Here is a 27889-nt window from a genome sequence, read left to right as displayed (position 1 = left end):
ACAATCACATGCTATCTCGCCAATATCGCAACAAAAAAGATGATTAAAGAGGGGGGGGGGGGGGGGGGTAACCTGACTCTGCCAGATGAGGGCGGTATTGGGTAACCATGTTTCCCAACACAGCAATCATCTGGGATCTCTCACAGAGTTGAGCTGACAAAAATCCGTTCCGTACCGGACCAATCAGCGTGAGCTAAGGGCGGGATATGTGCGAAACCGGATGTGAAGCTATATAGACACGTCAATATGATTGGTTGTGTTTGCACGCCCACACGGTGATGGACAGACGGTCCCATCCAATCATCTACCAAGTATCTTGAAAAAAGGAACAGCCCCGTCATCGAATTTGCTTCCGCGATCCCAGATCCCAATAAGCTGTGAAACAAATTTGTGTAGCAAGCTTCTTGGATCTGGCAGCGTCAGGTTAGGGGGGGGGGGGGGGAATTCAAATATAATCCGATGACCGTGATAGAAATAGAAATCTAGGATCACTTTTTTTTTTTTTTTACATTCTAAAAATTAAGACTGTCAGGAGATTAAATGAGATTATTAAGGCAACACATTTTCCAGGGGGAAGCTACAATCTTGCAGAATTCTGACATGTCTGATGATCCACACAGCTTGGCTAAGCTCAGCTGGGAATATGATGATCCACACAGCTTGGCTAAGCTCAGCTGGGAATATGATGATCCACACAGCTTGGCTCAACTCAGCTGGGAATCTGATCCACACAGCTTGGCTAAGCTCAGCTGGGAATATGATGATCCACACAGCTTGGCTAAGCTCAGCTGGGAATATGATGATCCACACAGCTTGGCTCAACTCAGCTGGGAATCTGATCCACACAGCTTGGCTAAGCTCAGCTGGGAATATGATGATCCACACAGCTTGGCTCAGCTCAGCTGGGAATCTGATCCACACAGCTTGGCTAAGCTCAGCTGGGAATCTAATGATCCACACAGCTTGGCTCAACTCAGCTGGGAATCTAATGATTCACACAGTTTGGCTAAGCTCAGCTGGGAATATGATCCACAGCTTGGCTAAGCTCAGCTGGGAATATGATCCACAGCTTGGCTAAGCTCAGCTGGGAATCTGATCCACACAGCTTGGCTAAGCTCAGCTGGGAATATGATGATCCACACAGCTTGGCTCAGCTCAGCTGGGAATCTGATCCACACAGCTTGGCTAAGCTCAGCTGGGAATCTGATGATCCACACAGCTTGGCTAAGCTCAGCTGGGAATCTAATGATCCACACAGCTTGGCTCAACTCAGCTGGGAATCTAATGATTCACACAGTTTGGCTAAGCTCAGCTGGGAATATGATCCACAGCTTGGCTAAGCTCAGCTGGGAATATGATCCACAGCTTGGCTAAGCTCAGCTGGGAATCTAATGATCCACACAGCTTGGCTAAGCTCAGCTGGGAATCTGATCCACACAGCTTGGCTAAGCTCAGCTGGGAATCTAATGATCCACACAGCTTGGCTCAACTCAGCTGGGAATCTAATGATTCACACAGCTTGGCTAAGCTCAGCTGGGAATCTAATGATCCACACAGCTTGGCTAAGCTCAGCTGGGAATCTGATCCACACAGCTTGGCTAAGCTCAGCTGGGAATCTGATCCACACAGCTTGGCTAAGCTCAGCTGGGAATCTGATCCACACAGCTTGGCTCAACTCAGCTGGGAATCTGATGATCCACACAGCTTGGCTAAGCTCAGCTGGGAATCTGATCCACACAGCTTGGCTAAGCTCAGCTGGGAATCTGATCCACACAGCTTGGCTCAACTCAGCTGGGAATCTAATGATTCACATAGCTTGGCTAAGCTCAGCTGGGAATCTAATGATCCACACAGCTTGGCTAAGCTCAGCTGGGAATCTAATGATCCACACAGCTTGGCTCAACTCAGCTGGGAATCTAATGATTCACACAGCTTGGCTAAGCTCAGCTGGGAATATGATCCACACAGCTTGGCTCAACTCAGCTGGGAATCTGTGCCATCACAATCATTGAGAGTAATGGAAGGCGAATGGGGGGTAAGGGGGGTAGGGGGGGGGGGTGGTAGGGGGGGTTACAGGTCGTCGTCTCCGATTCCCTCGAAGGCGTAGTTTCCGTGGAAGTCGTTCCCACTGATGTCGTTTGCAGAGTTGGAGGCGCTGATCCCACGCAGAGACACCGCGCTCAGCTTGGTCTGTATGGAAGGTCAAAGGTCATACTTAGTACATTACTTATACTTGTATACTTATACTTGGCATACTTAGTACATTATGGACTGATGCTAGACTACAGAGTAAAGACTTAGCATTAGAGCTGAGTTGAATGAAATTAAATGAAATTAATTTAACCCATTCTGACCTGAGATCAGATTATAAAAATGTCTGTTTGAAAATGACAGTTTTCTGAAAAAGCTATGTTTCTATGTCAGTCGTTCTTCGATTTTTCAAAAATAGCAGACCTACAAGCTCATAGCGCGCCACTCGGTGGCGCGCTATGAGCTTGTAGATCTGCTATTTTTCAATAGCTAAAGCATAACATGATGCCAACACCAAAAGGTGTTCCCGCCCCAAAATGGGTTAATGACAAATTACATTAAAAATAACTTTTTGAATGACATGGTCGCGGAAAGCCATTTCAGCTGGTATAGGTAACCAACATTACTGGGCCAAATGTGTCTACATTTTGCTTAACGTACAAAACTGAAACGGAAACTTTACTGTCTATATAACTCACTTTACTAACAGTTAAAAGATTCTTCTAAAATGTACACACTTACAGAGAGTTTGACGATCTGTTCACGGTTTGGGTCTGGAGAGTCCTGCAGCGATATGAGGATTCAAAGTCAAACACGTACAGTCGTACAGTATTACATTCACCTAGTCTCACGTTACCAGACCGTCGCCTCGCGCAATTTCCAAATGCTTTCATCGTACAGTCTGGAGCAACGGAAGAGCTCTGAGTCAAATACAATATATCATACAGTCTGGAGCAACGGAAGAGCTCTGAGTCAAATATAATATATCATACAGTCTGGAGCAACGGAAGCTCTGATCATGAGTAAAATATAAATGCTTCCGTCATACAGTCTGGAGCAACAGAAGAGCTGCCATGAGTAAAATATAAATGCTTCCGTCGTACAGTCTGGAGCAACAGAAGAGCTGCCATGAGTAAAATATAATATATCATACAGTCTGGAGCAACAGAAGAGCTGCAGAGTCAAATATAAATGCTTCCGTCATACAGTCTGGAGCAACAGAAGAGCTCTGAGTAAAATATAATATATCATACAGTCTGGAGCAACGGAAGCTCTGATCATGAGTAAAATATAAATGCTTCCGTCGTACAGTCTGGAGACAACGGAAGCTCTGATCATGAGTAAAATATAAATGCTTCCGTCGTACAGTCTGGAGCAACGGAAGCTCTGATCATGAGTAAAATATGAATGCTTCCGTCGTACAGTCTGGAGCAACGGAAGCTCTGATCATGAGTAAAATATAAATGCTTCCGTCGTACAGTCTGGAGCAACAGAAGAGCTGCCATGAGTAAAACATAATATATCATACAGTCTGGAGCAACGGAAGAGCTGTCATGAGTAAAATATAAATGCTTCCGTCATACAGTCTGGAGCAACGGAAGAGCTGTCATGAGTAAAACATAATATATCATACAGTCTGGAGCAACGGAAGAGCTGTCATGAGTAAAATATAAATGCTTCCGTCATACAGTCTGGAGCAACAGAAAAGCTGCCATGAGTAAAATATAATATATCATACAGTCTGGAGCAACAGAAGAGCTGCCGAGTAAAATATAAATGCTTCCATCATACAGTCTGGAGCAACGGAAGCTCTGATCATGAGTAAAATATAAATGCTTCCGTCGTACAGTCTGGAGCAACAGAAGAGCTGCCATGAGTAAAATATAATATATCATACAGTCTGGAGCAACAGAAGAGCTGCCGAGTCAAATATAAATGCTTCCGTCATACAGTCTGGAGCAACAGAAGAGCTGCCATGAGTAAAATATAATATATCATACAGTCTGGAGCAACGGAAAAGCTGCCATGAGTAAAATATAGAGGAGACTTTACAGTCAAAAATATATTTCCTTGAACTGAAATGGCAGCTTCCTTACTCTGATTACGGGAGGTGTAGTTCCAGACTCTATATAACATCAGGAGGTGTAGTTCCAGACTCTATATAACATTCAGGAGGTGTAGTTCCAGACTCTATATAGCATTCAGGAGGTGTAGTTCCAGACTCTATATAACATTCAGGAGGTGTAGTTCCAGACTCTATATAACATTCAGGAGGTGTAGTTCCAGACTCTATATAACATTCAGGAGGTGTAGTTCCAGACTCTATATAACATTCAGGAGCTGTAGTTCCAGACTCTATATAACATTCAGGAGCTGTAGTTCCAGACTCTATATAACATTCAGAGATTGTGAAATAGTTTGTCTGGCTAAACGAGACTAACATTCAAACATCAGACATCTAAAAGGCAAAGCAGCAAACACAAAGGCAGAACCGCTTCTCACCAGTAGAGGGGGGGATTTCACAGCTTGCTGACTGTCTGACCGGTGTATGGAGCCGTTCTGACGTTTCCTCAGCATCTGTGTGAGACACAGTACGACATCTTTAATAGTTTTAGTCACATTTTAGTCACCTGGAATGTTTTAGTTCTAGTCTAGTTTCAATCGACTAAATAGCATAAGATTTTAGTCGACTAAATCTAGTTGATTTAGACGACTAAAATGTATTGCAGATCTACAAGCTCGCAACGCGTTGCGCTGCGACGCGTTGTGAGCTTGTAGATCTGCTATTTTCAGCATGCAACCAAGTGTAAAATGACTTATACTGGATCTCTTGTCCACTAGTCCCTTCCTAACATTTTAGTCTAGTTTTTTATTTGTTGACGAAATTGTCAGTATATTTAGTCAGTTTTCGTCAGTGAAAAAAGGTAGTTGACGAAAATTTTTCGTTTTCGTCGAGGAAATAAACACTGTTCTTGCAGATACGTTGCAGTCGTTTGCCAACAGTAATGTTTAAATGTAGTGCAGCAGCCAAACATAATGATTTAACCCATTCTGACCTGAGATCAGATTCATACGAGGTTTCCACTGGACACGCGCTGGTAGGGCTGGGCGATATGACAAAATCTCATATCACGATATAGAATTTATTTTATCACGATAACGATATACTCACGATATAGCATATTTTTTACGATACCTATTTTTTTATCTAAAAGAATTGATTTTTGTTCAGGTCGAGTACTTTACTGTACTTGGGCTGTACTGTACTGTACTGTACTGTACTGTACTGTACTGTACAAGCTCTCCTCCCTGGCCTCTGTCTGTGTTAGGCTGCACAACAGTGACACTTGGTGGTGACAATAGTTATGCTATTTCGTGCTCGGATACAGGGACAGGGACACACATAGCTGTCTATAATGGTTGCACCACTCAAAAAACAATTAAATTCACATTATCCAGTCTACTTATATGAATATAATACTGATGCCCTTCCCATGCACAGACAGGCCCAAAGCAAGTACAAAAATATTACAAAATAAAATGTATATAATAATAATTAGAGGCTGAACTCAATTGTTCAGCCTCTGTAGACATTTTTAAAGCACAGCTCAAGACCCACTTCTACAACATTGCTTTTAATTGATCTTTTATTTTTTGTTATTCATGTCCTCACTGTATTGCATCACTGCTTGTTTTTTAATGTCGTTGCCTTGCTTTTCTTTTTTTCTCCATTGTTCTGTAAAGCACTTTGAGCTGCATTTCATGTCATGAAAGGTGCTATACAAATAAAGTTTTATTAGTATTATTAATAATAATTATTATTATGACAATTAAAAAGAAAAAAGAAAGAAATAAGACGTTGACATTCAGACACAGAAGTACAGGCCTGTGTCTGCATTAAATTGGCTTAAGGAAAAAATAAATATCTCATGTCACAGTTTGTCACTACAGTTGTTTCAGTTCATTTAAGCTCTGTATAGGGAATCAACATGTTCTGTTGTAGTTATAGTTTAGTTTGTTAAAGACGTTGGGCAGCTTAACGATGTTTAATTGACTACAGGCGATAGAGTGAGAGAGAGTGAGAGAACGCGATCTTGTCGTCAACTCTCCATGCCCACAGCTGTGACGAGTGGGGCTTTTTCTTTTCCTTTTTTTTTGATGATCACAACAAAGTCAGCGTCTTGTGTTGTTGTTGTAAGCTGTTGCTGAATTAAGGACTTTTCAAATGGAATAATTTATTTGGAACAATAACAAGACAGACGCAGCAGGAGGACTGCACAGGTAAGAGGAACGTCTTCGTCTTGGAAGAAGTTTGCAGTGCACCCGACGACGGACAAGCTTATTGTTCAACTGTGTAAAACATGCGTGGCTCACGCAATTTATCAATTTGACCCAACATGAAACCTGCATTTATAACAGTGAATGACCGGTTACTTTAGGGCGCGTTCGGAAATAGCGCACTAGGCGCACTGTGCAATGCAAACTGATAGATGAGTTCGCTCCGGTGTGGTATTTCCGAACGTGCCCCTTACACCGCTCTGAATCTCGTCAGCCATCATCATCATCTCCCTCTTTTAGGTGCAAGCACCACCTCGGCTTGTGTTGTGGTCGTGTTGGCCTTAGAGTATATAATAGAGAAGACATCCGAAAGGTGTTGGCTCACTGTTTTCAGTGCGCGCGGTGGGCTGCTGGGCATGCCGTATATAAGCGCTGTGACGTAAAATACTGCCGTAAAGCGAAACGGCGATATAAGCGATATAGCTTTTTTTTCGTGATAGACATTTTCTATCGAAAATACGATATATATCGTCATATCGCCCAGCCCTACGCGCTGGTCTGACGAACCCATTCTGACCTGAGATCAGATTCTCAGATCAGATCAATTTTTTTTCTAAAATAGCAGACCTACAAGCCACTCGGTGGCGCGATATGAGCTTGTAGATCTGCTATTTTTCAATAGCTAAAGCACGACATGATGCCAACACCAAAATGGGTGCCCGGTCAGAATGGGTTAATAGATTATAAAACATAATCAATTTGAATAAAATCATTTTTTTTTTAAATACAGTAATAGCCAGCTCAAAACCTGCCGTGACACATTGTTGAGTATACAATGCGGTAATTCCACATCAGAACACCAGGGGGTGCTGAAAGTGTTTCATAACAAACCTTCTTGATGCTGCCTCCTGACTTCTTCACCATTAGCTCGTCCACCATAGACTGTAAGCAGATACTCATCATGATGGCCTAAAGATTGGAGAAGATAAATGATAATGAATTTATTTATATATATATAGCACATGTCAAGACATAGTCACAAAGTGCTTTACATAACAGGGTAAACAACAACAACAACGTAGTCACAGCTACAACAAGATATCAATAACCCATTCTGACCTGAGATCAGATTCATACGAGGGTTTCCACTGGACACACACACTGGTCTGATGAACCCATTCTGACCTGAGATCAGATTCTAAAAAAATGTCAGTCGTTCTTCGATTTTTCAAAAAATAGCAGACCTACAAGCTCGTAGCGCGCCACTCGGTGGCGCGATACGAGCTTGCTAGTTATTTTAAACTGGATCCTAACCTTGTTGGCTGGATCTTAGACTTCTTAACGGTTAGGTCTCAGTGTGTGAGGGTAAATGGGGTCATGTCTTCTCTGCTGCTCTCCTCCACTGGTTCTCCCCAAGGCTGTTGTCTCTCTTCATTACTGTATATTCTGTATACCAACGACTGTCGTAGCCATCACCCTAACAGGTATATTGTCTGTTGTAGCCATCACCCTAACAGGTATATTGTCTGTTGTAGCCATCACCCTAACAGGTATATTGTCAAATTTGCTGATGACTCTGTAATTGTTAGCCTTCTTGAAGACAATGAAGTACAGCATGGGCCAGTTGTCGATGATTTCATATCCTGGTGTGACAAGTCATTTTTACAGCTAAATGTGACCAAAACTAAAGACATGATCATCAGCTTTAGACGGACTCCTCCCAGTCCTGCTCCTACACTTATTAAGGGCACAGCAATTGAAGTCATAGAGAGCTACAAATACTTGGGTGTCGTTCTGGACAACAAACTCTCCTTTGACTCTCATGTTGCCTCTACTTCAAAAAAAGTCCAGCAGCGTCTTTTTTTTTCTGAGGAAAATGCGTTCTTTTAATGTCTCATCTGTAATGATGACTCTTTTTTATAGGAGTTTTATTGAATCTGTTCTTATGTTTTGCATGGTTGCCTGGTACGGAAATCTGACCCTATAGCAAACAAGAACAGGCTCAGCAGCCTCGTCAAAGTGGCCAGTAAGATTTCTGGGAGAACCCAAAAAGCCCAACTTATAGATCTGTACAAGAGGCAGATGCTTAAGAGAGCCTCCTCCCTCCTGGAGGTATCGGATCACCCACTTCGGTCTGAGTTTGAACGGTTGCCCTCAGGTCGTGGGCTGAGGGTGTTCCGCCACAAAGACCAATCGGTTCAAACTATCCTTTGTCCCGGCTGCTATTCAACTGCTGAACAGCAGATAGCACTTTATTCTTGCCCTTTTGCACATACTGTCCACTAATGCACTTTAGCTGACTTTGCTACTACTGTATGCCATGAATTCTCTGTCTCTAGTGCCCTGTTCTTAGTCCTGTATTGAATGTTGTTGTTGTGTGGTTTTGAGTGTATTTTTACTATGTTCTGGCTGCAAACCAATTTCCCGCAAGGGACAATAAAGCTAACCTTGAACCCTTGAACCTTGAAGCTTGTAGGTCTGCTATTTTTCAATAGCTAAAGCATAGCATGATGCTATAACACCAAAATGGGTTCCCGTTCAGAATGGGATAAATGACAGCAAGGACAACATAAAAGCACACACACAAAAATAGAATACGGTATGCAAAAGGAAATTAAGAGAAAGCCTTAACGTAAAGGTGGGTTTTTTTTAGAAGGGATTTAAAACAGGACACAGATTTTGCAAGTCTTAAATGAATAGGTAGGGCGTTCCATAATTTGGGAGCCCGAATATTGCATATATGCCCTGCTGGCTGCTGCCACCCCCTTTTTGTGATCAGATGGGCTGTTGGGGGGGGGGGGGGGTCTCGAGGAGGGCTTTGTCTGAGGACCTGAGTGAACGTGTCTAGGCTTATAAGCCAAATTCCAATACCCAAAATCTCGACCACTCGCTCACTCGCACTAAGTCACTCCAGCAAGGTGGTGTTATGGTGGAATTGGTGACCTGCTGAAATATGTGACAACCGTGTAGACAATCACATAATGTAAATGTGTCCTAATGTCAATTGTTGCAGTTTGTTCATTAGCAGAGTTCAACCTAACTGTATTTATTTAGGCCATGTATTTAAAGACTTCCATGTAATAGTTGTGTGAACAAGATGGTCACACATTTGGCAGGTCACCGATTTCACCGTCATTTGCCATGCTGGAGTGAGCGAGTGTGAGTGAGCGAGTGGCCGAGATATTGGGTATTGGGAATTTGGCTATAGGGAGCCAGCATGTCTGAGACATACTGTACTGGGGAGCCTGACCCATTTACAGCTGAGTCAGCCTATTGTACTGTATATGTTCTATACAGATACTCATCATGATGGCCTACAGATTGGAGAAGAGGAGTCAGCCTGTTGTATATACAGTATGTTCTATACAGAAATCACCCCCAAGAATGTCTACAGCATGTTGTTCCTGCATACTCCCTATAGCCTTGTCCCCCCAAACCTACCCTCCCTCCATTTATCCTGCATTTGACATTGAATCTTGAAACTCATGGTGGACAATTTCAATTTAAACAGAGATGCAATCAAAATGAATAATAATAATAATAATAATAATAATAATAAAGCTCACAGCTTTCAGAGAACACAAAAATAAAATGAAATAGCTACCGCATAATCATATTCAACTCAATCCCACAATTTTATGAGTGAGCACCAATTAACCCATTCTGAACGGGCACCCATCATGTCGCGCTTTAGCTATTGAAAAATAGCAGATCTACAAGCTCATAGCGCGCCACCGAGTGGCGCGCTACGAGCTTGTAGGTCTGCTATTTTTGAAAAATCGAAGAACGACTGACATTTTTAGAATCTGATCTCAGGTCAGAATGGGTTCATCAGACCAGTGTGTGTCCAGTGGAAACCTCGTATGAATCTGATCTCAGGTCAGAATGGGTTAACCACTGGTTTTCAATGTTGTTTCCATGGAGTGGACCCTTACTGGTCTGGTCTGTAAACCTGGTTCAAATCAAACCACTGCTTTTCAATGTAATGTCTGTGGAGGATCCTTTACTGGTAGACTTGGTTCAGGAGATGAACTACGTGCACACACAGACATCAAAGGGGGCTTCAGCCTCTGCCCTTTTACCCGTCTGTAAAACAACTGGCCCTCTCCAGACCACGAATGCAGCGTTTACTACATGGTGAAACAAATGCAAATGCCACTCCTCTCCTTTCCATGCCATGCCGGAAGGCAGCATTCAGGAGAATTGTTTGTTTACAATCCATGTCCAGGGTTGCGCCCCTAAAATAGCTCTCAACGCGTCGCACTGCGACGCGTTGAGAGCTTGTAGATTTGCTATTTTTGGTCCAAAACTTCCCTCTTATGGGATTTCAGCCCCTGCCTCTCTAACACTCTCTGCACGTGCCCGTTGGGGTCCCATATATTTACCGGCGTGGCCTACTAGAAGATCTAATCTAAAAGAGTTAACCTGTACTGCTGGAAGCCCTCATCAGAGAGACCTTCTTAAAGAGTGACCCTGTGCTGCTGGAAGCCCTCATCAGAGAGACCTTCTTAAAGAGTGACCCTGTGCTGCTGGAAGCCCTCATCAGAGAGACCTTCTTAGGGGGCAGCGGTGGCCGAACGGTTTGCGGAGAGAGACCTTCTTACCTGTGGACTGGTGATGGTTCTTACCTGTGGACTGGTGATGGTTCTTACCTGTGGACTGGTGATGGTCCTTACCTGTGGACTGGTGATGGTCCTTACCTGTGGACTGGTGATGGTTCTTACCTGTGGACTGGTGATGGTTCTTACCTGTGGACTGGTGATGGTTCTTACCTGTGGACTGGTGATGGTTCTTACCTGTGGACTGGTGATGGTTCTTACCTGTGGACTGGTGATGGTTCTTACCTGTGGACTGGTGATGGTTCTTACCTGTGGACTGGTGATGGTTCTTACCTGTGGACTGGTGATGGTTCTTACCTGTGGACTGGTGATGGTTCTTACCTGTGGACTGGTGATGGTTCTTACCTGTGGACTGGTGATGGTTCTTACCTGTGGACTGGTGATGGTTCTTACCTGTGGACTGGTGATGGTGACCCACTGGAGGCGCTCCTTGCTCATCAGGTACTCGAAGGCCAGCTCCAGCTTGACCTCGCACTTGGCCGAGCTGCAGGGATTGGCCGTGCCATTGGCCACTGGAACCTGCTGTGATAAGAGGACAGACACCAGATGGTTTATTATTAACCTGCTGTGATAGGAGGAGACAGACACCAGATGGTTTACTATTAACCTGCTGTGATAGGAGGACAGACACCAGATGGTTTATTATTAACCTGCTGTGATAGGACAGACACCAGATGGTTTATTATTGGACAGGTGGAGAAAGCAAGCAGGCGTTAATAATTATGTAATCTAACCGTATGTGACCAGATTTGACTGAGAGACTGCCATCACGCAAATTACAGCTTTTGTGTCAGAGCTGAAATCGACATGTAAATATGAAATAAATGCTTAAACATGTAGCTAGAGGTGTAATGTTAGACCACAGAAGTGAACCTTTCAAGCCTGTTTTCTCAACATCATAAGTTATAAAGAATGGCGTTAGAACGGTGTTCCATTCCTCCAGCAGAGTTCCAGACACTTGTACTATTCTATTCTATTGTCAAGGCACATCTGAAGCTGATCTGGAGGCTGGTGTTGGCCGTGGCCCAAACACCGTACTAAGAAGAATATAATGTTACAATGTAGGCATTAAATGCCTACATTGTAACATTATATTCTTCTTACTAATTAATCCAGAGTGATTTACATTAAGCAGGAACAAAAAGCATGGCAATACATCACATACATAAAAAAGTTATTATCATGAATCATACGTAAGCTAAGAACGTAACAGTGGAATATCTATATAATGAAACTATGCATGTATACGTTATAGTGCCATGTCTACATAAGATGCTATACAGTAGGTCTACAAAAATGCTACCTTTTAGCAATTTAGCTATTGAAAAATAGCAGATCTACAAGCTCATAGCGCGCCACCGAGTGGCGCGCTACGAGCTTGTAGGTCTGCTATTTTTTTTTTTTATCGTGAAAATTTTTATTTCAGAAGGATTTAGTTTTTTTTTCTTTTTTCGAGGTCAGGCCTGAATGGGTTAAGGGGCCTTTGCATACGCCTGTAAGGTCGTCTGGGCTAGGCCAAGTGCTACAGGCCCATGGTGGAGTCTGAAGAGGTGGGTTTTCAGACTACGGCGGAAGATTGGGAGTGAGACTGCAGTTCTGACTGCGATGGGAAGTGCATTCCATAGTTTAGATTGGGAGTGAGGCTGCAGTTCTGACTGTGATGGGAAGTGCATTCCATAGTTTAGATTGGGAGTGAGGCTGCAGTTCTGACTGTGATGGGAAGTGCATTCCATAGTTTAGATTGGGAGTGAGGCTGCAGTTCTGACTGTGATGGGAAGTGCATTCCATAGTTTAGATTGGGGAGTGATGCTGCAGTTCTGACTGTGATGGGAAGTGCATTCCATAGTTTAGATTGGGAGTGATGCTGCAGTTCTGACTGTGATGGGAAGTGCATTCCATAGTTTAGATTGGGAGTGAGTCTGCAGTTCTGACTGTGATGGGAAGTGCATTCCATAGTTTAGATTGGGAGTGAGGCTGCAGTTCTGACTGTGATGGGAAGTGCATTCCATAGTTTAGATTGGGAGTGAGGCTGCAGTTCTGACTGTGATGGGAAGTGCATTCCATAGTTTAGATTGGGAGTGAGGCTGCAGTTCTGACTGTGATGGGAAGTGCATTCCATAGTTTAGATTGGGAGTGAGGCTGCAGTTCTGACTGTGATGGGAAGTGCATTCCATAGTTTAGATTGGGGAGTGATGCTGCAGTTCTGACTGTGATGGGAAGTGCATTCCATAGTTTAGATTGGGAGTGATGCTGCAGTTCTGACTGTGATGGGAAGTGCATTCCATAGTTTAGATTGGGAGTGAGTCTGCAGTTCTGACTGTGATGGGAAGTGCATTCCATAGTTTAGATTGGGAGTGAGGCTGCAGTTCTGACTGTGATGGGAAGTGCATTCCATAGTTTAGATTGGGAGTGAGGCTGCAGTTCTGACTGTGATGGGAAGTGCATTCCATAGTTTAGATTGGGAGTGAGGCTGCAGTTCTGACTGTGATGGGAAGTGCATTCCATAGTTTAGATTGGGAGTGAGGCTGCAGTTCTGACTGTGATGGGAAGTGCATTCCATAGTTTAGATTGGGAGTGAGGCTGCAGTTCTGACTGTGATGGGAAGTGCATTCCATAGTTTGGGTCGGCTTCGTTTCTTACAAGAGGTGACCGAGGAGTACAGAGGCACTCAGTGCTTTCCTGTGCACCAATTAGGCCTACTTCCTCCTCACAACCCTCCCATGGAGCCCTCAGTTCACCCACACAAATAACCCATTCTGACCCGAGATCAGATTCTAAAAAATGTCTTCTATACATCCTGACAGTTTTCTGAAAAAGCCATGTTTCTATGTCAGTCGTTTTTTTTTCAAAAATAGCAGACCTACAAGCTCATAGCGCGCCACTCGGTGGCGCGCTATGAGCTTGTAGATCTGCTATTTTTCAATAGCTAAAGCGTGACATGATGCTAACACCAAAAATAGCAGATATACAAGCTCGTAGTGCGGCACTACGAGCTTGTAGATCTGCTATTTTTTTTAAATCGTGAAAATGTGGCGCAACTCGTCGAATATATATTCTTTCAGAGCGAACGTTACTAACTCAAATCTTTGCTTCTGGGAGGAGGGTCCCTGCAACAACATATTTTCAGATCGGGGGGGGGGGGGGTCTCCTCTCCGCAGTCAAATTCATATAATTCTGGGGGTCCTTGACATGAGAAAGGTTGAGCACCACTGTCTGACATACAGTAGAAACATGGGGTTTTTTCAGAAAACTGGTTTAGAAGACATTTTGTAGAAATGGGATGAAGTGTGATGAGGCTGGTGGATCAATAATATGCCGTTAACCCATTCTGAACGAGAACCCATTTTGGTGTTGGCATCATGTTATGCTTTAGCTATTGAAAAATAGCAGATCTACAAGCTCATAGCGCGCCACCGAGTGGCGCGCTACGAGCTTGTAGGTCTGCTATTTTTGAAAAATCGAAGAACGACTTTTTTTTTTTTTAGAATCTGATCTCAGGTCAGAATGGGTTATAATAAGACCAGTGTGTGTCCAGTGGAAACCTCGTATGAATCTGATCTCAGGTCAGAATGGGTTAAGACTAGGTGTCGGGGTAATTGAACTGATGAAGATGAACAACAGGGGGGGGTGTCATGTCAGGCGCTCAGCACTTTCTGTCTGCTAGCAGGAACAGAAAGTGGTGCTTTGGCTCCGGCTGAATGGAGAAGTGCGTTTCGTATTAACCCATTCTGACCTGAGATCAGATTCATACGAGGTTTCCACTGGACACACACTGGTCTGATTAACCCATTCTGACCTGAGATCAGATTTAAAAAAAAAAGTCAGTCGTTCTTCGATTTTTCAAAAATAGCAGAACTACAAGCTCGTAGCGCGCCACTCGGTGGCACGCTTGTAGATCTGCTATTTTTCAATAGCTAAATTATAACGTAATGTTTGAAATGTGCAAAAATATAAAATATCGTCGAGTCAGAGGGGGCCAGATGGGTAACTTTAGAAAAAGGAGAAGTGGTAAACTTAAAGCGAACGTCCGAAACAGTAGAGACATGAGAGGGTTACCATGTGGGGGTCCCCGGGGGGGGGGGGTCCCCGGAAACATCCAGACCCCCAGGAATGCGCCAAGGGGGGCCGCCTCCTCGCGTCCGAAATGGTTGAGAAATGACAGTTACCGTGTGGGGGTCCCCCAAGGGTCCCTCTACTGTACTGTACTGTACCACCGCAAATCATCATATATACAGTTAATGTGTGTGTGTGTGTGTGTGTGTGTGTGTGTGTGTGTGTGTGTGTGTGTGTGTGCGTGTGTGTGCGTTAGGCTGCACAACAGTGACACTTGGTTGTGAAAACCAACCAAACACAATTGTCGTGCTCGGACAGACCCAGCCAGCCAGGGACAGACACAGACAGCCAGCCAGAGACAGACACAGCCAGCCAGGGACAGACACAGACAGCCAGGGACAGATACAGCCAGCCAGCCAGCCAGCCAGCCAGCCAGGGACAGATCCAGCCAGCCAGCCAGGGATGGACACAGCCAGCCAGGGACAGATACAGCCAGCCAGCCAGGGACAGACACAGACAGCCAGCCAGCCAGCCAGCCAGGGATGGACACAGACAGCCAGCCAGGGACAGACACAGACAGCCAGCCAGCCAGCCAGCCAGGGATGGACACAGACAGCCAGCCAGGGACAGACACAGCCAGCCAGCCAGCCAGCCAGCCAGGGACGGACACAGACAGCCAACCAGGGACAGACACAGACAGCCAGCCAGGGACAGACACAGACAGCCAGCCAGGGACGGACACAGCCAGCCAGCCAGCCAGGGACGGACACACATAGCTTGCACCGCTCAATGATTGAAGAAAACACCACAAACCAAAGAGTCCACTTACAGAGGAGGTGACGCGCCAGCACCTCATGTAACACAAAGAATAGTCCACTTACAGAGGAGGTGACGCGCCAGCACCTCATGAAACACAAAGAATAGTCCACTTACAGAGGAGGTGACGCGCCAGCACCTCATGAAACACAAAGAATAGTCCACTTACAGAGGAGGTGACGCGCCAGCACCTCATGAAAACACAAAGAATAGTCCACTTACAGAGGAGGTGACGCGCCAGCACCTCATAAAACACACAGAATAGTCCACTTACAGAGGAGGTGACGCGCCAGCACCTCATGAAAACACACAGAATAGTCCACTTACAGAGGAGGTGACGCGCCAGCACCTCATGAAACACACAGAATAGTCCACTTACAGAGGAGGTGACGCGCCAGCACCTCATGAAAACACACAGAATAGTCCACTTACAGAGGAGGTGACGCGCCAGCACCTCATGAAAACACAAAGAATAGTCCACTTACAGAGGAGGTGACGCGCCAGCACCTCATGAAAACACAAAGAATAGTCCACTTACAGAGGAGGTGACGCGCCAGCACCTCATGAAAACACAAAGAATAGTCCACTTACAGAGGAGGTGACGCGCCAGCACCTCATGAAAACACAAAGAATAGTCCACTTACAGAGGAGGTGACGCGCCAGCACCTCATGAAAACACACAGAATAGTCCACTTACAGAGGAGGTGACGCGCCAGCACCTCATGAAAACACAAAGAATAGTCCACTTACAGAGGAGGTGACGCGCCAGCACCTCATGAAAACACAAAGAATAGTCCACTTACAGAGGAGGTGACGCGCCAGCACCTCATGAAAACACACAGAATAGTCCACTTACAGAGGAGGTGACGCGCCAGCACCTCATGAAAACACAGAGAATAGTCCACTTACAGAGGAGGTGACGCGCCAGCACCTCATGAAAACACAGAGAATAGTCCACTTACAGAGGAGGTGACGCGCCAGCACCTCATGCGTGTGACTTTGAAGCTCCCCTCCTTCATCTGTTCGTTGGGCAGCTTGACGTGGAAGTTCAGCTCGTTGTTCCCGGCGCTGACGATCACGTGACAGCCCTTCTCGGGGAAGTCGGTGACGCAGGGATCGAACTTGATGTAGCCGAAATATTTGAGCGTCTGACCTAGACGGATGAACTGGTGGAAAAACAAAAAAAGGACAAATAAGTAACTAAAAAAAAAAAATCTGGCAATTTTTCTTAAAACCCTCGAAATGGTTTAATGTGACCTGATTATTTTCCAACGGATCCTCCAGAGGGGAAGCGAAAACAAAAGGAATTTAACCCCTTTTGGTGTCTTAAGCATTATATTACACTTTAGCTATTGAAAAATAGCAGATCTACAAGCTTGTAGGTCTGCTATTTTTTTTTAAATGGCTCAAAAGTCTTTGAATATATATTCCTTTAGAGCGTTTTAACTCAAATCTTTGTATCTGGGGGGGGGGGGGGGGGGGGTCCCTGGAACAACATATTTTCAGATGGGGGTCCGCAGCCTAATACATATAATTCTGGGGGTCCTTGCCATGGAAAGGTTGACATAACCACTGACGCATAGAAACATAGGGTTTTTTCTGAAAACAGTCATGATTAACCCATTCTGACCGGGCACCCATTTTGGTATTAGCATTATGTTATGCTTTAGCTATTGAAAAATAGCAGATCTACAAGCTCTTAGCGCGCCACCGAGTGGCGCGCTACGAGCTTGTAGGTCTGCTATTTTTGAAAAAAATCGAAGAACGACTGACATTTTTAGAACCTGATCTCAGGTCAGAATGGGTTCGTCAGACCAGTGTGTGTCCAGCGGAAACCTCAGTATGAATCTGATCTCAGGTCAGAATGGGTTAAAAGGCCAGACACATTGTCCAAGGTCGGTCCGTTCACAGTGGATGGTATTTCTTACCTCCTTCTTGGATCCCTTCTCCTGCAGCGACTTCAGCTGTCTGTGCTGGTCTTTGTTGACGAGAATCCAGCCTCGCTCGATGTCAGACACCGTCTGGAAGGGCAGGGGAGAAACCAGGCATGGAACACTCATTCTCCTTTGTAGTGAGGAAGGCATTCAGCCACTGCAACGCTGGCATTATAAGTCATTATAAAGTAGATGAAAACTTTTTCAAACCTTCTGCATTTTCAAATGCTTGTAGTGATCTACAAGATCACACGGAATCGCATTAATACATGTTGTGAGCTTGTAGATCAGCTATGTTTTCCCATTTGTCGTACCATGAGGTAATTTGGGCTAGTGATCATGTAATTTTTTAACATCAAATCAATTATCATCATTATTTTTTTTAAATGCAATCATCAAAATGACAAACGCAAATGCTCAGACACACATAAGACCACTCACTGACGGTGTTCTTGGACTGCCACACTTTTTTTCCTATCAAGCCAGTCATCTCTAAACAGCTTAAGAAAATATAGCACAGTTGGAGATCTGATATAAATAGGAACACAGGGGCACAAGACAAACCACGTCAACACCAGTGTTGTTTTTGGCAGCAAATTTCAGTTTTAATTTAGTTTTAGTCATAGTCTCTTGAATAGTTTTAATTTAGTTATAGTCACATTTTAGTCACCTGGAATGTCTTGGCGTTAAGTCTAGTTTTAGTCGACTAAATCTACAGTTGATTTAAAATCGACTGAAATGTATTTTGACGGGCCTTGATGCCGTCGTAATGACGATGATTTTACAGATTGCTGAAAATAGCAGATCTACAAGCTCAAAACGCGTCGCAGCGTGACGCGTTGTGAGCTTGTAGATCTGCTATTTTCAGCATGCAACCAAGTGTAAAATATCTTGTCCACTAGTCCCTTCCTAGCATTTTAGTCTAGTTTTTATTTGTTGACGAAATTGTCAGTATATTTAGTCTTAGTTTTAGTCATCATGGCTTAGTTTCCATTTAGATTTCATCAGTGGAAAAAGTTAGTTACTTAGTTTTAGTCGACGAAAACAGCACTGATCAATTGATGGGCCCCAGAGAAATATAAGATTATAAGATTAGATATTGATGTCTTGATTGTAATGAAAACGTAATAAATAAAAGCATAAGAAGTTGATGAAAAGTAGGCAAATGCCTTTTTTCCCCCCCACATGTTCTGTTTAGCTCCATTGTTCTGGGGGTTTAGTAAAAAAAAATACGGGGAAGCAGCTTTTTGCTTCTACGGGCCGTCGGCATGGAACAAGCTCCACTGTACCTTCGACAGGCAGCCTCTGTAGTTTAATAATAACACTGTACCTTCGACAGGCAGCCTCTGTAGTTTAATAATAACACTGTACCTTCGACAGGCAGCCTCTGTAGTTTAATAACAACACTGTACCTTCGACAGGCAGCCTCTGTAGTTTAATAATAACACTGTACCTTCGACAGGCAGCCTCTGTAGTTTAATAATAACACTGTACCTTCGACAGGCAGCCTCTGTAGTTTAATAACACTGTACCTTCGACAGGCAGCCTCTGTAGTTTAATAATAACACTGTACCTTCGACAGGCAGCCTCTGTAGTTTAATAACACTGTACCTTCGACAGGCAGCCTCTGTAGTTTAATAACACTGTACCTTCGACAGGCAGCCTCTGTAGTTTAATAACACTGTACCTTCGACAGGCAGCCTCTGTAGTTTAATAACACTGTACCTTCATCAGGCAGCCTCTGTAGTTTAATAACAACACTGTACCTTCGACAGGCAGCCTCTGTAGTTTAATAATAACACTGTACCTTCGTCAGGCAGCCTCTGTAGTTTAATAACACTGTACCTTCGACAGGCAGCCTCTGTAGTTTAATAACACTGTACCTTCGACAGGCAGCCTCTGTAGTTTAATAACACTGTACCTTCGTCAGGCAGCCTCTGTAGTTTAATAATAACACTGTACCTTCGTCAGGCAGCCTCTGTAGTTTAATAACACTGTACCTTCGTCAGGCAGCCTCTGTAGTTTAATAACACTGTACCTTCGACAGGCAGCCTCTGTAGTTTAATAACACTGTACCTTCGACAGGCAGCCTCTGTAGTTTAATAACACTGTACCTTCGTCAGGCAGCCTCTGTAGTTTAATAATAACACTGTACCTTCGTCAGGCAGCCTCTGTAGTTTAATAATAACACTGTACCTTCGTCAGGCAGCCTCTGTAGTTTAATAATAACACTGTACCTTCGACAGGCAGCCTCTGTAGTTTAATAACACTGTACCTTCGACAGGCAGCCTCTGTAGTTTAATAACACTGTACCTTCGTCAGGCAGCCTCTGTAGTTTAATAACACTGTACCTTCGACAGGCAGCCTCTGTAGTTTAATAACACTGTACCTTCGTCAGGCAGCCTCTGTAGTTTAATAACACTGTACCTTCGACAGGCAGCCTCTGTAGTTTAATAACACTGTACCTTCGACAGGCAGCCTCTGTAGTTTAATAACACTGTACCTTCGACAGGCAGCCTCTGTAGTTTAATAACACTGTACCTTCGACAGGCAGCCTCTGTAGTTTAATAATAACACTATACCTTCGTCAGGCAGCCTCTGTAGTTTAATAATAACACTGTACCTTCGACAGGCAGCCTCTGTAGTTTAATAACACTGTACCTTCGACAGGCAGCCTCTGTAGTTTAATAACACTGTACCTTCGTCAGGCAGCCTCTGTAGTTTAATAACACTGTACCTTCGTCAGGCAGCCTCTGTAGTTTAATAACACTGTACCTTCGACAGGCAGCCTCTGTAGTTTAATAACACTGTACCTTCGACAGGCAGCCTCTGTAGTTTAATAATAACACTGTACCTTCGACAGGCAGCCTCTGTAGTTTAATAATAACACTGTACCTTCGACAGGCAGCCTCTGTAGTTTAATAACACTGTACCTTCGACAGGCAGCCTCTGTAGTTTAATAATAACACTGTACCTTCGACAGGCAGCCTCTGTAGTTTAATAATAACACTGTACCTTCGACAGGCAGCCTCTGTAGTTTAATAACACTGTACCTTCGACAGGCAGCCTCTGTAGTTTAATAACACTGTACCTTCGACAGGCAGCCTCTGTAGTTTAATAATAACACTGTACCTTCGTCAGGCAGCCTCTGTAGTTTAATAACACTGTACCTTCGTCAGGCAGCCTCTGTAGTTTAATAACACTGTACCTTCGTCAGGCAGCCTCTGTAGTTTAATAATAACACTGTACCTTCGTCAGGCAGCCTCTGTAGTTTAATAACACTGTACCTTCGTCAGGCAGCCTCTGTAGTTTAATAACACTGTACCTTCGTCAGGCAGCCTCTGTAGTTTAATAATAACACTGTACCTTCGTCAGGCAGCCTCTGTAGTTTAATAACACTGTACCTTCGTCAGGCAGCCTCTGTAGACATGTTTATAGCTCAGCTCAAGACCCACTTCTACATTGCTTTTAATTGATCTTTTACATTTTTTTTGTTATTCATGTCCTCACTGTATTGCATTACTGCGGTTAGTTTTTAATGTTTATGCCTTGGCTTTTCTTTTCTTTTATTCTCCATTGCTCTGTAAAGCACTTTGAGCTGCATTTCATGTCATGAAAGGTGCTATACAAATAAAGTTTTATTATTTATTTTATTATTATCCCATTTTGGTGTTAGCATCATGTCGTGCTTTAGCTATTGAAAAATAGCAGATTTTACGAGCTTGTAGGTCTGCTATTTTTGAAAAATCGAAGAACGACTGACGTAGAATACATTTTTTAGAATCTGATCTCAGGTCAGAATGGGAAAACTGTCAGGATGTAGAAGACATTTTTTTAGAATCTGATCTCAGGTCAGAATGGAAAACTGTCAGGATGTAGAAGACATTTTTTTAGAATCTGATCTCAGGTCAGAATGGAAAACTGTCAGGATGTAGAAGACATTTTTAGAATCTGATCTCAGGTCAGAATGGGTTAAACATACCTGGGCATACAGCAGGTTAAGGCCCACTCGGTTCTCCATGACATCATTATCATACGCCAGATCCCAGTAGCTGCAGGGGGGGGGGGGGGGGGGGGGAGGGGAGGGGGGGTAAAGGTTTTTAGTGTACAGTATCAGGAGAAAAGGTATTTAGTGTACAGTATCAGGAGAAAAGGTATTTAGTGTACAGTATTAGGAGGAGAAAAGGTATTTAGTGTACAGTATTAGGAGGAGAAAAGGTATTTAGTGTACAGTATCAGGAGAAAAGGTATTTAGTGTACAGTATTAGGAGGAGAAAAGGTATTTAGTGTACAGTATTAGGAGGAGAAAAGGTATTTAGTGTACAGTATTAGGAGGAGAAAAGGTATTTAGTGTACAGTATTAGGAGGAGAAAAGGTATTTAGTGTACAGTATCAGGAGAAAAGGTATTTAGTGTACAGTATTAGGAGGAGAAAAGGTATTTAGTGTACAGTATTAGGAGGAGAAAAGGTATTTAGTGTACAGTGGTCGACAACTACATCAATTCACAATCAATTGCTCCAGTGGTTCAAAGTTCAAACCATCTGAAAAGCACCCCAATAATTGTCAAAAAAAATGTAGAACACATTTAATCCATTTTGGGCAGGAACCCCTTTTTGTGTTTTAAAGCATTATGTAATACTTTAGCTATTGAAAAATAGCAGATCTACAAGCTCATAGCTTGTAGATCTGCTATTTTCTTTAAATCGTGAAAATGTGTCGCAAATCTTTGAATATATATTCTTTCAGAGCGAACGTTTTTAACTCAAATCTTTGAATATATATTCTTTCAGAGCGAACGTTTTTAACTCAAATCTTTGAATATATATTCTTTCAGAGCGAACGTTTTTAACTCAAATCTTTGAATATATATTCTTTCAGAGCGAACGTTTTTAACTCAAATCTTTGAATATATATTCTTTCAGAGCGAACGTTTTTAACTCAAATCTTTGAATATATATTCTTTCAGAGCGAACGTTTTTAACTCAAATCTTTGAATATATATTCTTTCAGAGCGAACGTTTTTAACTCAAATCTTTGAATATATATTCTTTCAGAGCGAACGTTTTTAACTCAAATCTTTGAATATATATTCTTTCAGAGCGAACGTTTTTAACTCAAATCTTTGCTTCTGGGGGGGGGTCCCTGGAACAACATATTATCAGATGAGGGTCCTTGACATGAAAATGAAAGAGAACCACTGATATAGAAACATAGGTTTTTTTCAGAAAACTGTCAGGATTTAGAAGACATTAAGTAGAATCGTCCTCAGGTCTAAATGGGTTAATGAAATGTGCTCCATGGATGGATAGCAGTAGTCTCTTGATATCAGCGTTCCCAGAAAAACAAAGGCTGTTATATTGTTGGTCATAAACTTTAATTAAGCATCAACAGTTCTGACACCGTCTGGCAGCAGTCCCAGAATGTGAACCCTGGAGTTAAACTTCTTTCTATACGTTTGTGTTTGGGGCTACAGAGAGACATAGAATACATAGATAGTCAGTATGCCTGTCAAAAAAATCGATTCGAGTTAGAATCGCGATTCTAATGCCGTCCGATTCAGAATCGATTCTCATTTTCCAAAAATCTTTTTTTCTTTTTTTTCTTTACAAATGTACCTGTGCATGCACCTGTGTGCACCTGGGTTTCTGCATAGTGCATTTACTACCAGCTAAGCTAAGCCTGCCAATTGTATTTATTTTACACCTGTTTTAATACTAATGTATTGTTCTGGTATTGAGCGAGAAGAGATTTTGTAACTTTTGTACTGGTTCAAATTTGTGCAAGCTAAATAAATGAGACATGTTCTTACTCTTGGATTTAACCTTTGTGTGTTTAAATCATTCAGTTGATAAAACCTTTACAATATTATACAAGCTTTTTACTAAATGTACTCTGCTTTCATGCCAGGAGACTGGAGTAGATCATGCTAAAATTCTATTTAATTGTTTTTAATAAGAATAAAAAAAATCGAAAAGTTCGTTTTTGAATCGAATCGTCACCCCAAGAATGGGAATCGAATCGAATCGTGGGACACCTAAAGATTCGCAGCCCTAATAGTCAGTATGCATGTGCACGTGTGTGTGTGTGTGTGTGTGTGTTCCACTTTCCTGCTTGGACGTTATCTCATTTTAAATCAGTGTTCTGTTGGTTATCATTAAAATAACTGTTGGGCAAATATTTCATATACATTTGTCATACCATTCTACACTGATGTCTCTGTTATTAGAATGGCATAATGGGGCCTGTGCCGGCTTAGCGGTCCAGGCACCTTGGCTGGTAAGCCAGCATGACAGACAGTGTGTGTCGCAGGTTCGAGACCCGATCCCGACGAACTTTGCTGTTTGTCTACCTTAAAAAAAAAGTTTTTATCCCAACCCGACCCTTTGGTGTGGTTTGGGCTTAACCCCTTTTGCACGGGAACCCCTTTTGGTGTTTTAAACATTATGTTATAATTTAGCCATTGAAAAATAGCAGATCTACAAGCTCGTAGCGCGCTACGAGCTTGTAGGTCTGCTATTTTTTTTAAATCGTAAAAATGTGGCGCAAATCTTTGAATATATATTCTTTCAAAGTGAATGTTTTTAAATCAGGTCTAAATGGGTTAGGAGGTATATCGTTGTGAGATTTGATTGAGGATTCACTATTGAATATGTGCACAAACAACTCGGCGACTTTCCGATGAATCTCTGCCTTCTCAATTTCCCTCGATGTTGATGCCGTAATCTGGGCATACCTTTGAAATATTACATTTTCCGCTGGTAGCAAACTTCTGAGTAAGGGTTGAGTCATGGAGGGAATGGAGTCGTTAACCCATTTTGAGCAGAAGCCGCACCTTTTGGTGTTTTAAAGCATCGTTATGCTTTAGCTATTGAAAAATAGCAGATCTACAAGCTCATAGCCGCGGCACTCGGTAGGTCTGCTATTTTTGAAATTTTGTGAAAATGTGGCGCAAATCTTTGAATATATATTCTTTCAGAGCAAACGTTTTTAACTCAAATCTTTGCTTCATGGGGGGGGGGGGGGGGGGGGGGGGGGGGTCCTTGGAACAACATATTTTCAGATGGGGGTCGACGGCCAAATGCAGATAATTCTAGTCAACTGCCTTGACATGAAATAGTTTGAGAAACACTGACAGTTTTTTTTTTTTTTAAACCGTCAGGATTTAGAAGACATTTGTAGACTTCGTCGTTGACAGCCTCACAAGACCATGCTTCTAATTTCCCATTTTGTAGAATATGTCTCGGTCGAAATGATTTTACCCATTTTGGGCGGGAACCCCTTGTGGTGTTAGCATCATGTTATACTTTAGCTATTGAAAAATAGCAGATCTACAAGCTCATAGCGCGCCACGAGTGGCGCGATACGAGCTTGTAGGTCTGCTATTTTTGAAAAATCGACTGACATAGAAACATAGCTTTTTCAGAAAACTGTCAGGATGTAGAAGAACATTCTTAGAATCTGATCTCAGGTCGAAAACGGGTTAAAGGAGGTAATTATTGACAAAGTTAACTTTGCCACATTAGCAATTCAATAACAGCAGCAGGGAGAAGATGAAGAATATAGGGAGAGAGAGAGAGCGAGAGCGAGAGCGAGAGCGAGAGAGAGAGCGAGAGAGAGCGAGAGAGAGAGAGAGAGCGAGAGCGAGAGCGAGAGCGAGAGCGAGAGCGAGAGAGAGAGAGAGGACTAACTCAGTCCTCACATCTGCATCTCTTTTTCAGCTAGAATTTGAATTTCAAGTAAATGCATAATGTTATTAAAAAATTCACATAACATTTCATGCAAACCAGACTGCAACGATACGCTAGTTATATTTGTATAGATTGTACGTGCCCTATAGTACCACAGAGATTGGTTTAAATATAATATTTGTATAGATAGGGCATTGTACATAACATGCCCTATAGTACCACAGAGATTGGTTAAAATATAATATTTGTATCCATTAAACTTGTTGGCTTCAACCCATTCTGGGGCGGGAACCCCTTTTGGTGTTAGCATTATGTTATGCTTTAGCTATTGAACCACCGAGTGGCGCGCTATGAGCTTGTAGGTCTGCTATTTTTGAAAGAAATATAGAAACATAGCTTTTTCAGAAAACTGTCAGGATGTAGGAGAACATTTTTAGAATCTGATCTCAGGTCAGAATATGGGTTGTCGTTAGCTTTAACTAGGGGGTCTCCCCCAGCGGTTACAGGACCCTCGGTGCTCCACACAGTGAAACTAGGTCAGGGGCAAACAGCCGTTCCTTCGGGCAGACAGAAAAGTCAACATCCTGTTGTACCTCTCAGTCGGCAGGGGGTTAGGGTGACGAAATACAGCACGGAGATAAAGGAAGAGCAGGGCAGATGTCACGTTACAGAAGAGCATTCATTAACCCATTCTGACCTGAGATCAGATTCATAACGAGGTTTCCACTGGACACACACACACACACACTGGTCTGATTAACTCGAGAGGCGCGCTAGCGACATACAGATGTGGCATCAATCAGGTCAAGAGAACCAGACATTTGGTTGACCGAGTGGATCTAACCCCTTTTCCTATCATTCGTCTTCACTGAATAAAGTTCTTTTTGACTAACCCATTTTGACCTGAGGTCGATTCTACAAAATGTCTTCTAAATCCTGACAGTTTTCTGAAAAACCTACGTTTCTATGTCAGTGGTTCTCAAACAAATTTCATGTCAAGGACCCCCAAAAATGTATGTAATTGGCCGCCGACCCCCCCCCCATCTGAAAATATGTTGTTCCAGGGACCCCCCATCTGAAAATATGTTGTTCCAGGGACCCCCCCCCAGAAGGCAAAGGTTTGAGTTAAAAGCGTTCGCTCGGAAAGAATATAATTATATATTCAAAGATTTGTGCCGCATTTTCACGATTTTTCAAAAAATAGCAGATCTACAAGCTCGTAGCGCGGCACTCGGTGCCGCGCTACGAGCTTGTAGAGCTGCTATTTTTTTCCATAGCTAAAGCATAACACAATGCTTGCCTTGAAACACCAAAAGGGGTTCCCGTTCAGAATGGACTAAGCATGTTTGGGCCCGTGTCATTTTTCTGGCTGCTCGCTGATGTCCTGTTCTCTGGGTTAAAGACTTCTTCTATAGGTCCATATGGTCCCACTTACACGGAGCAGCTGGAGACAGGCTGGAGCAATTTCAGGTTAAGAGCCCCCTTTGGCTTTGCTGGGGCGACAGTTAAACCCACCAACTGTCTGCAGGTCAGAACAACTGCAGTATACTTTGAAGGGAAATACCCCGGCCCACGGTTCAAATTAAACGCCGCATGCCGGGGACTTTGCAGAAGACGGTCCAGTCGGACATGTTCATCATAACACATACAGCTGCACTGATGTCTTCTTAACCCATTCTTTTTTTTTTTTATTAATTTTTATCCCACGATTTTGTAACCCATTTTTCACCCCTGTGTCAATCATCTAATGTGATCCTGGGCTCTACACACCCTCCGCCAACCTGGGGAGAGCAACGGACTTGAACTCATGCTTCCTTCATGCCTGAGTGTCCAAGTTGCTCCTTTACACCTGACAGGGGGGAGTTTCCCTGGTTGGACGTAGCGCGTGGAAGGAACACGTTATTCCAACCAGTTCCATTCCTCCCCATCAGGCGCCCCGGCTGGCCAGGGGGAGGCAGTTTAGAGACCAGGATTACTGCATGTTTTTGTGAGGGTACCTACCCTAGGGGACACGGGGAGAACATGCAAACTCCACACAGAAAGGCCCTTTCGCCAACACCGCCTCGGGTATGGGCACTGATGAAGCGGAGGAGGGAACACGCCGCCAGCACCCACAGCGTCCCGAGCGGGAATCGAACCCAGGACCTTCTAGCTGTGAGGCGACAGCACTACCAACTGTGCCACCGTGCCCCTCCTTCTTAACCCATTCTGACCTGAGATCAGATTCATACGAGGTTTCCGCCGGACACTGGTCTGATGGACCCATTCTGACCTGAGATCAGATTCTAAAAATGTCAGTCGTTCTTCGATTTTTCAAAAATAGCAGACCTACAAGCTCGTATCGCGCCACTCGGTGGCGCGATATGAGCTTGTAGATCTGCTATTTTTAAATAGCTAAAGCACGACATGATGCCAACACCAAAATGGGTGCCCGGTCAGAATGGGAGAATTCCATACTAAAAGGCTTTC

At 43.4% G+C, this 27889-nt stretch overlaps 1 protein-coding gene across 1 annotated transcript in view; it reads right to left on the bottom strand.

The window, feature by feature from the left end:
• Positions 1 to 2006: 2006 nt before the first annotated feature.
• The window catches only part of snx17 (sorting nexin 17), a 63560-nt gene continuing 37677 nt past the window's right edge, over positions 2007 to 27889 (bottom strand). The window contains exons 7-14 of the mRNA XM_083791045.1: positions 21714 to 21783; positions 17726 to 17818; positions 16760 to 16963; positions 11322 to 11450; positions 7201 to 7278; positions 4534 to 4608; positions 2773 to 2814; positions 2007 to 2190 (exon numbers count right to left, since the gene is read on the bottom strand). Of these exons, the coding sequence (XP_083647171.1) occupies positions 2071 to 2190; positions 2773 to 2814; positions 4534 to 4608; positions 7201 to 7278; positions 11322 to 11450; positions 16760 to 16963; positions 17726 to 17818; positions 21714 to 21783 (811 nt within the window). The 3' untranslated portion in view covers positions 2007 to 2070. The remainder of the gene's footprint in view (positions 2191 to 2772; positions 2815 to 4533; positions 4609 to 7200; positions 7279 to 11321; positions 11451 to 16759; positions 16964 to 17725; positions 17819 to 21713; positions 21784 to 27889) is intronic.

This window comes from Protomyctophum parallelum (assembly GCF_964188405.1).
Source record: "Protomyctophum parallelum genome assembly, chromosome: 19".
NCBI classification, from domain to species: Eukaryota; Metazoa; Chordata; class Actinopteri; order Myctophiformes; family Myctophidae; genus Protomyctophum; species Protomyctophum parallelum.
The sequence above is the reverse complement of the archived record's forward strand: the minus strand, read 5'-3'. Positions and strand labels throughout refer to the sequence as shown.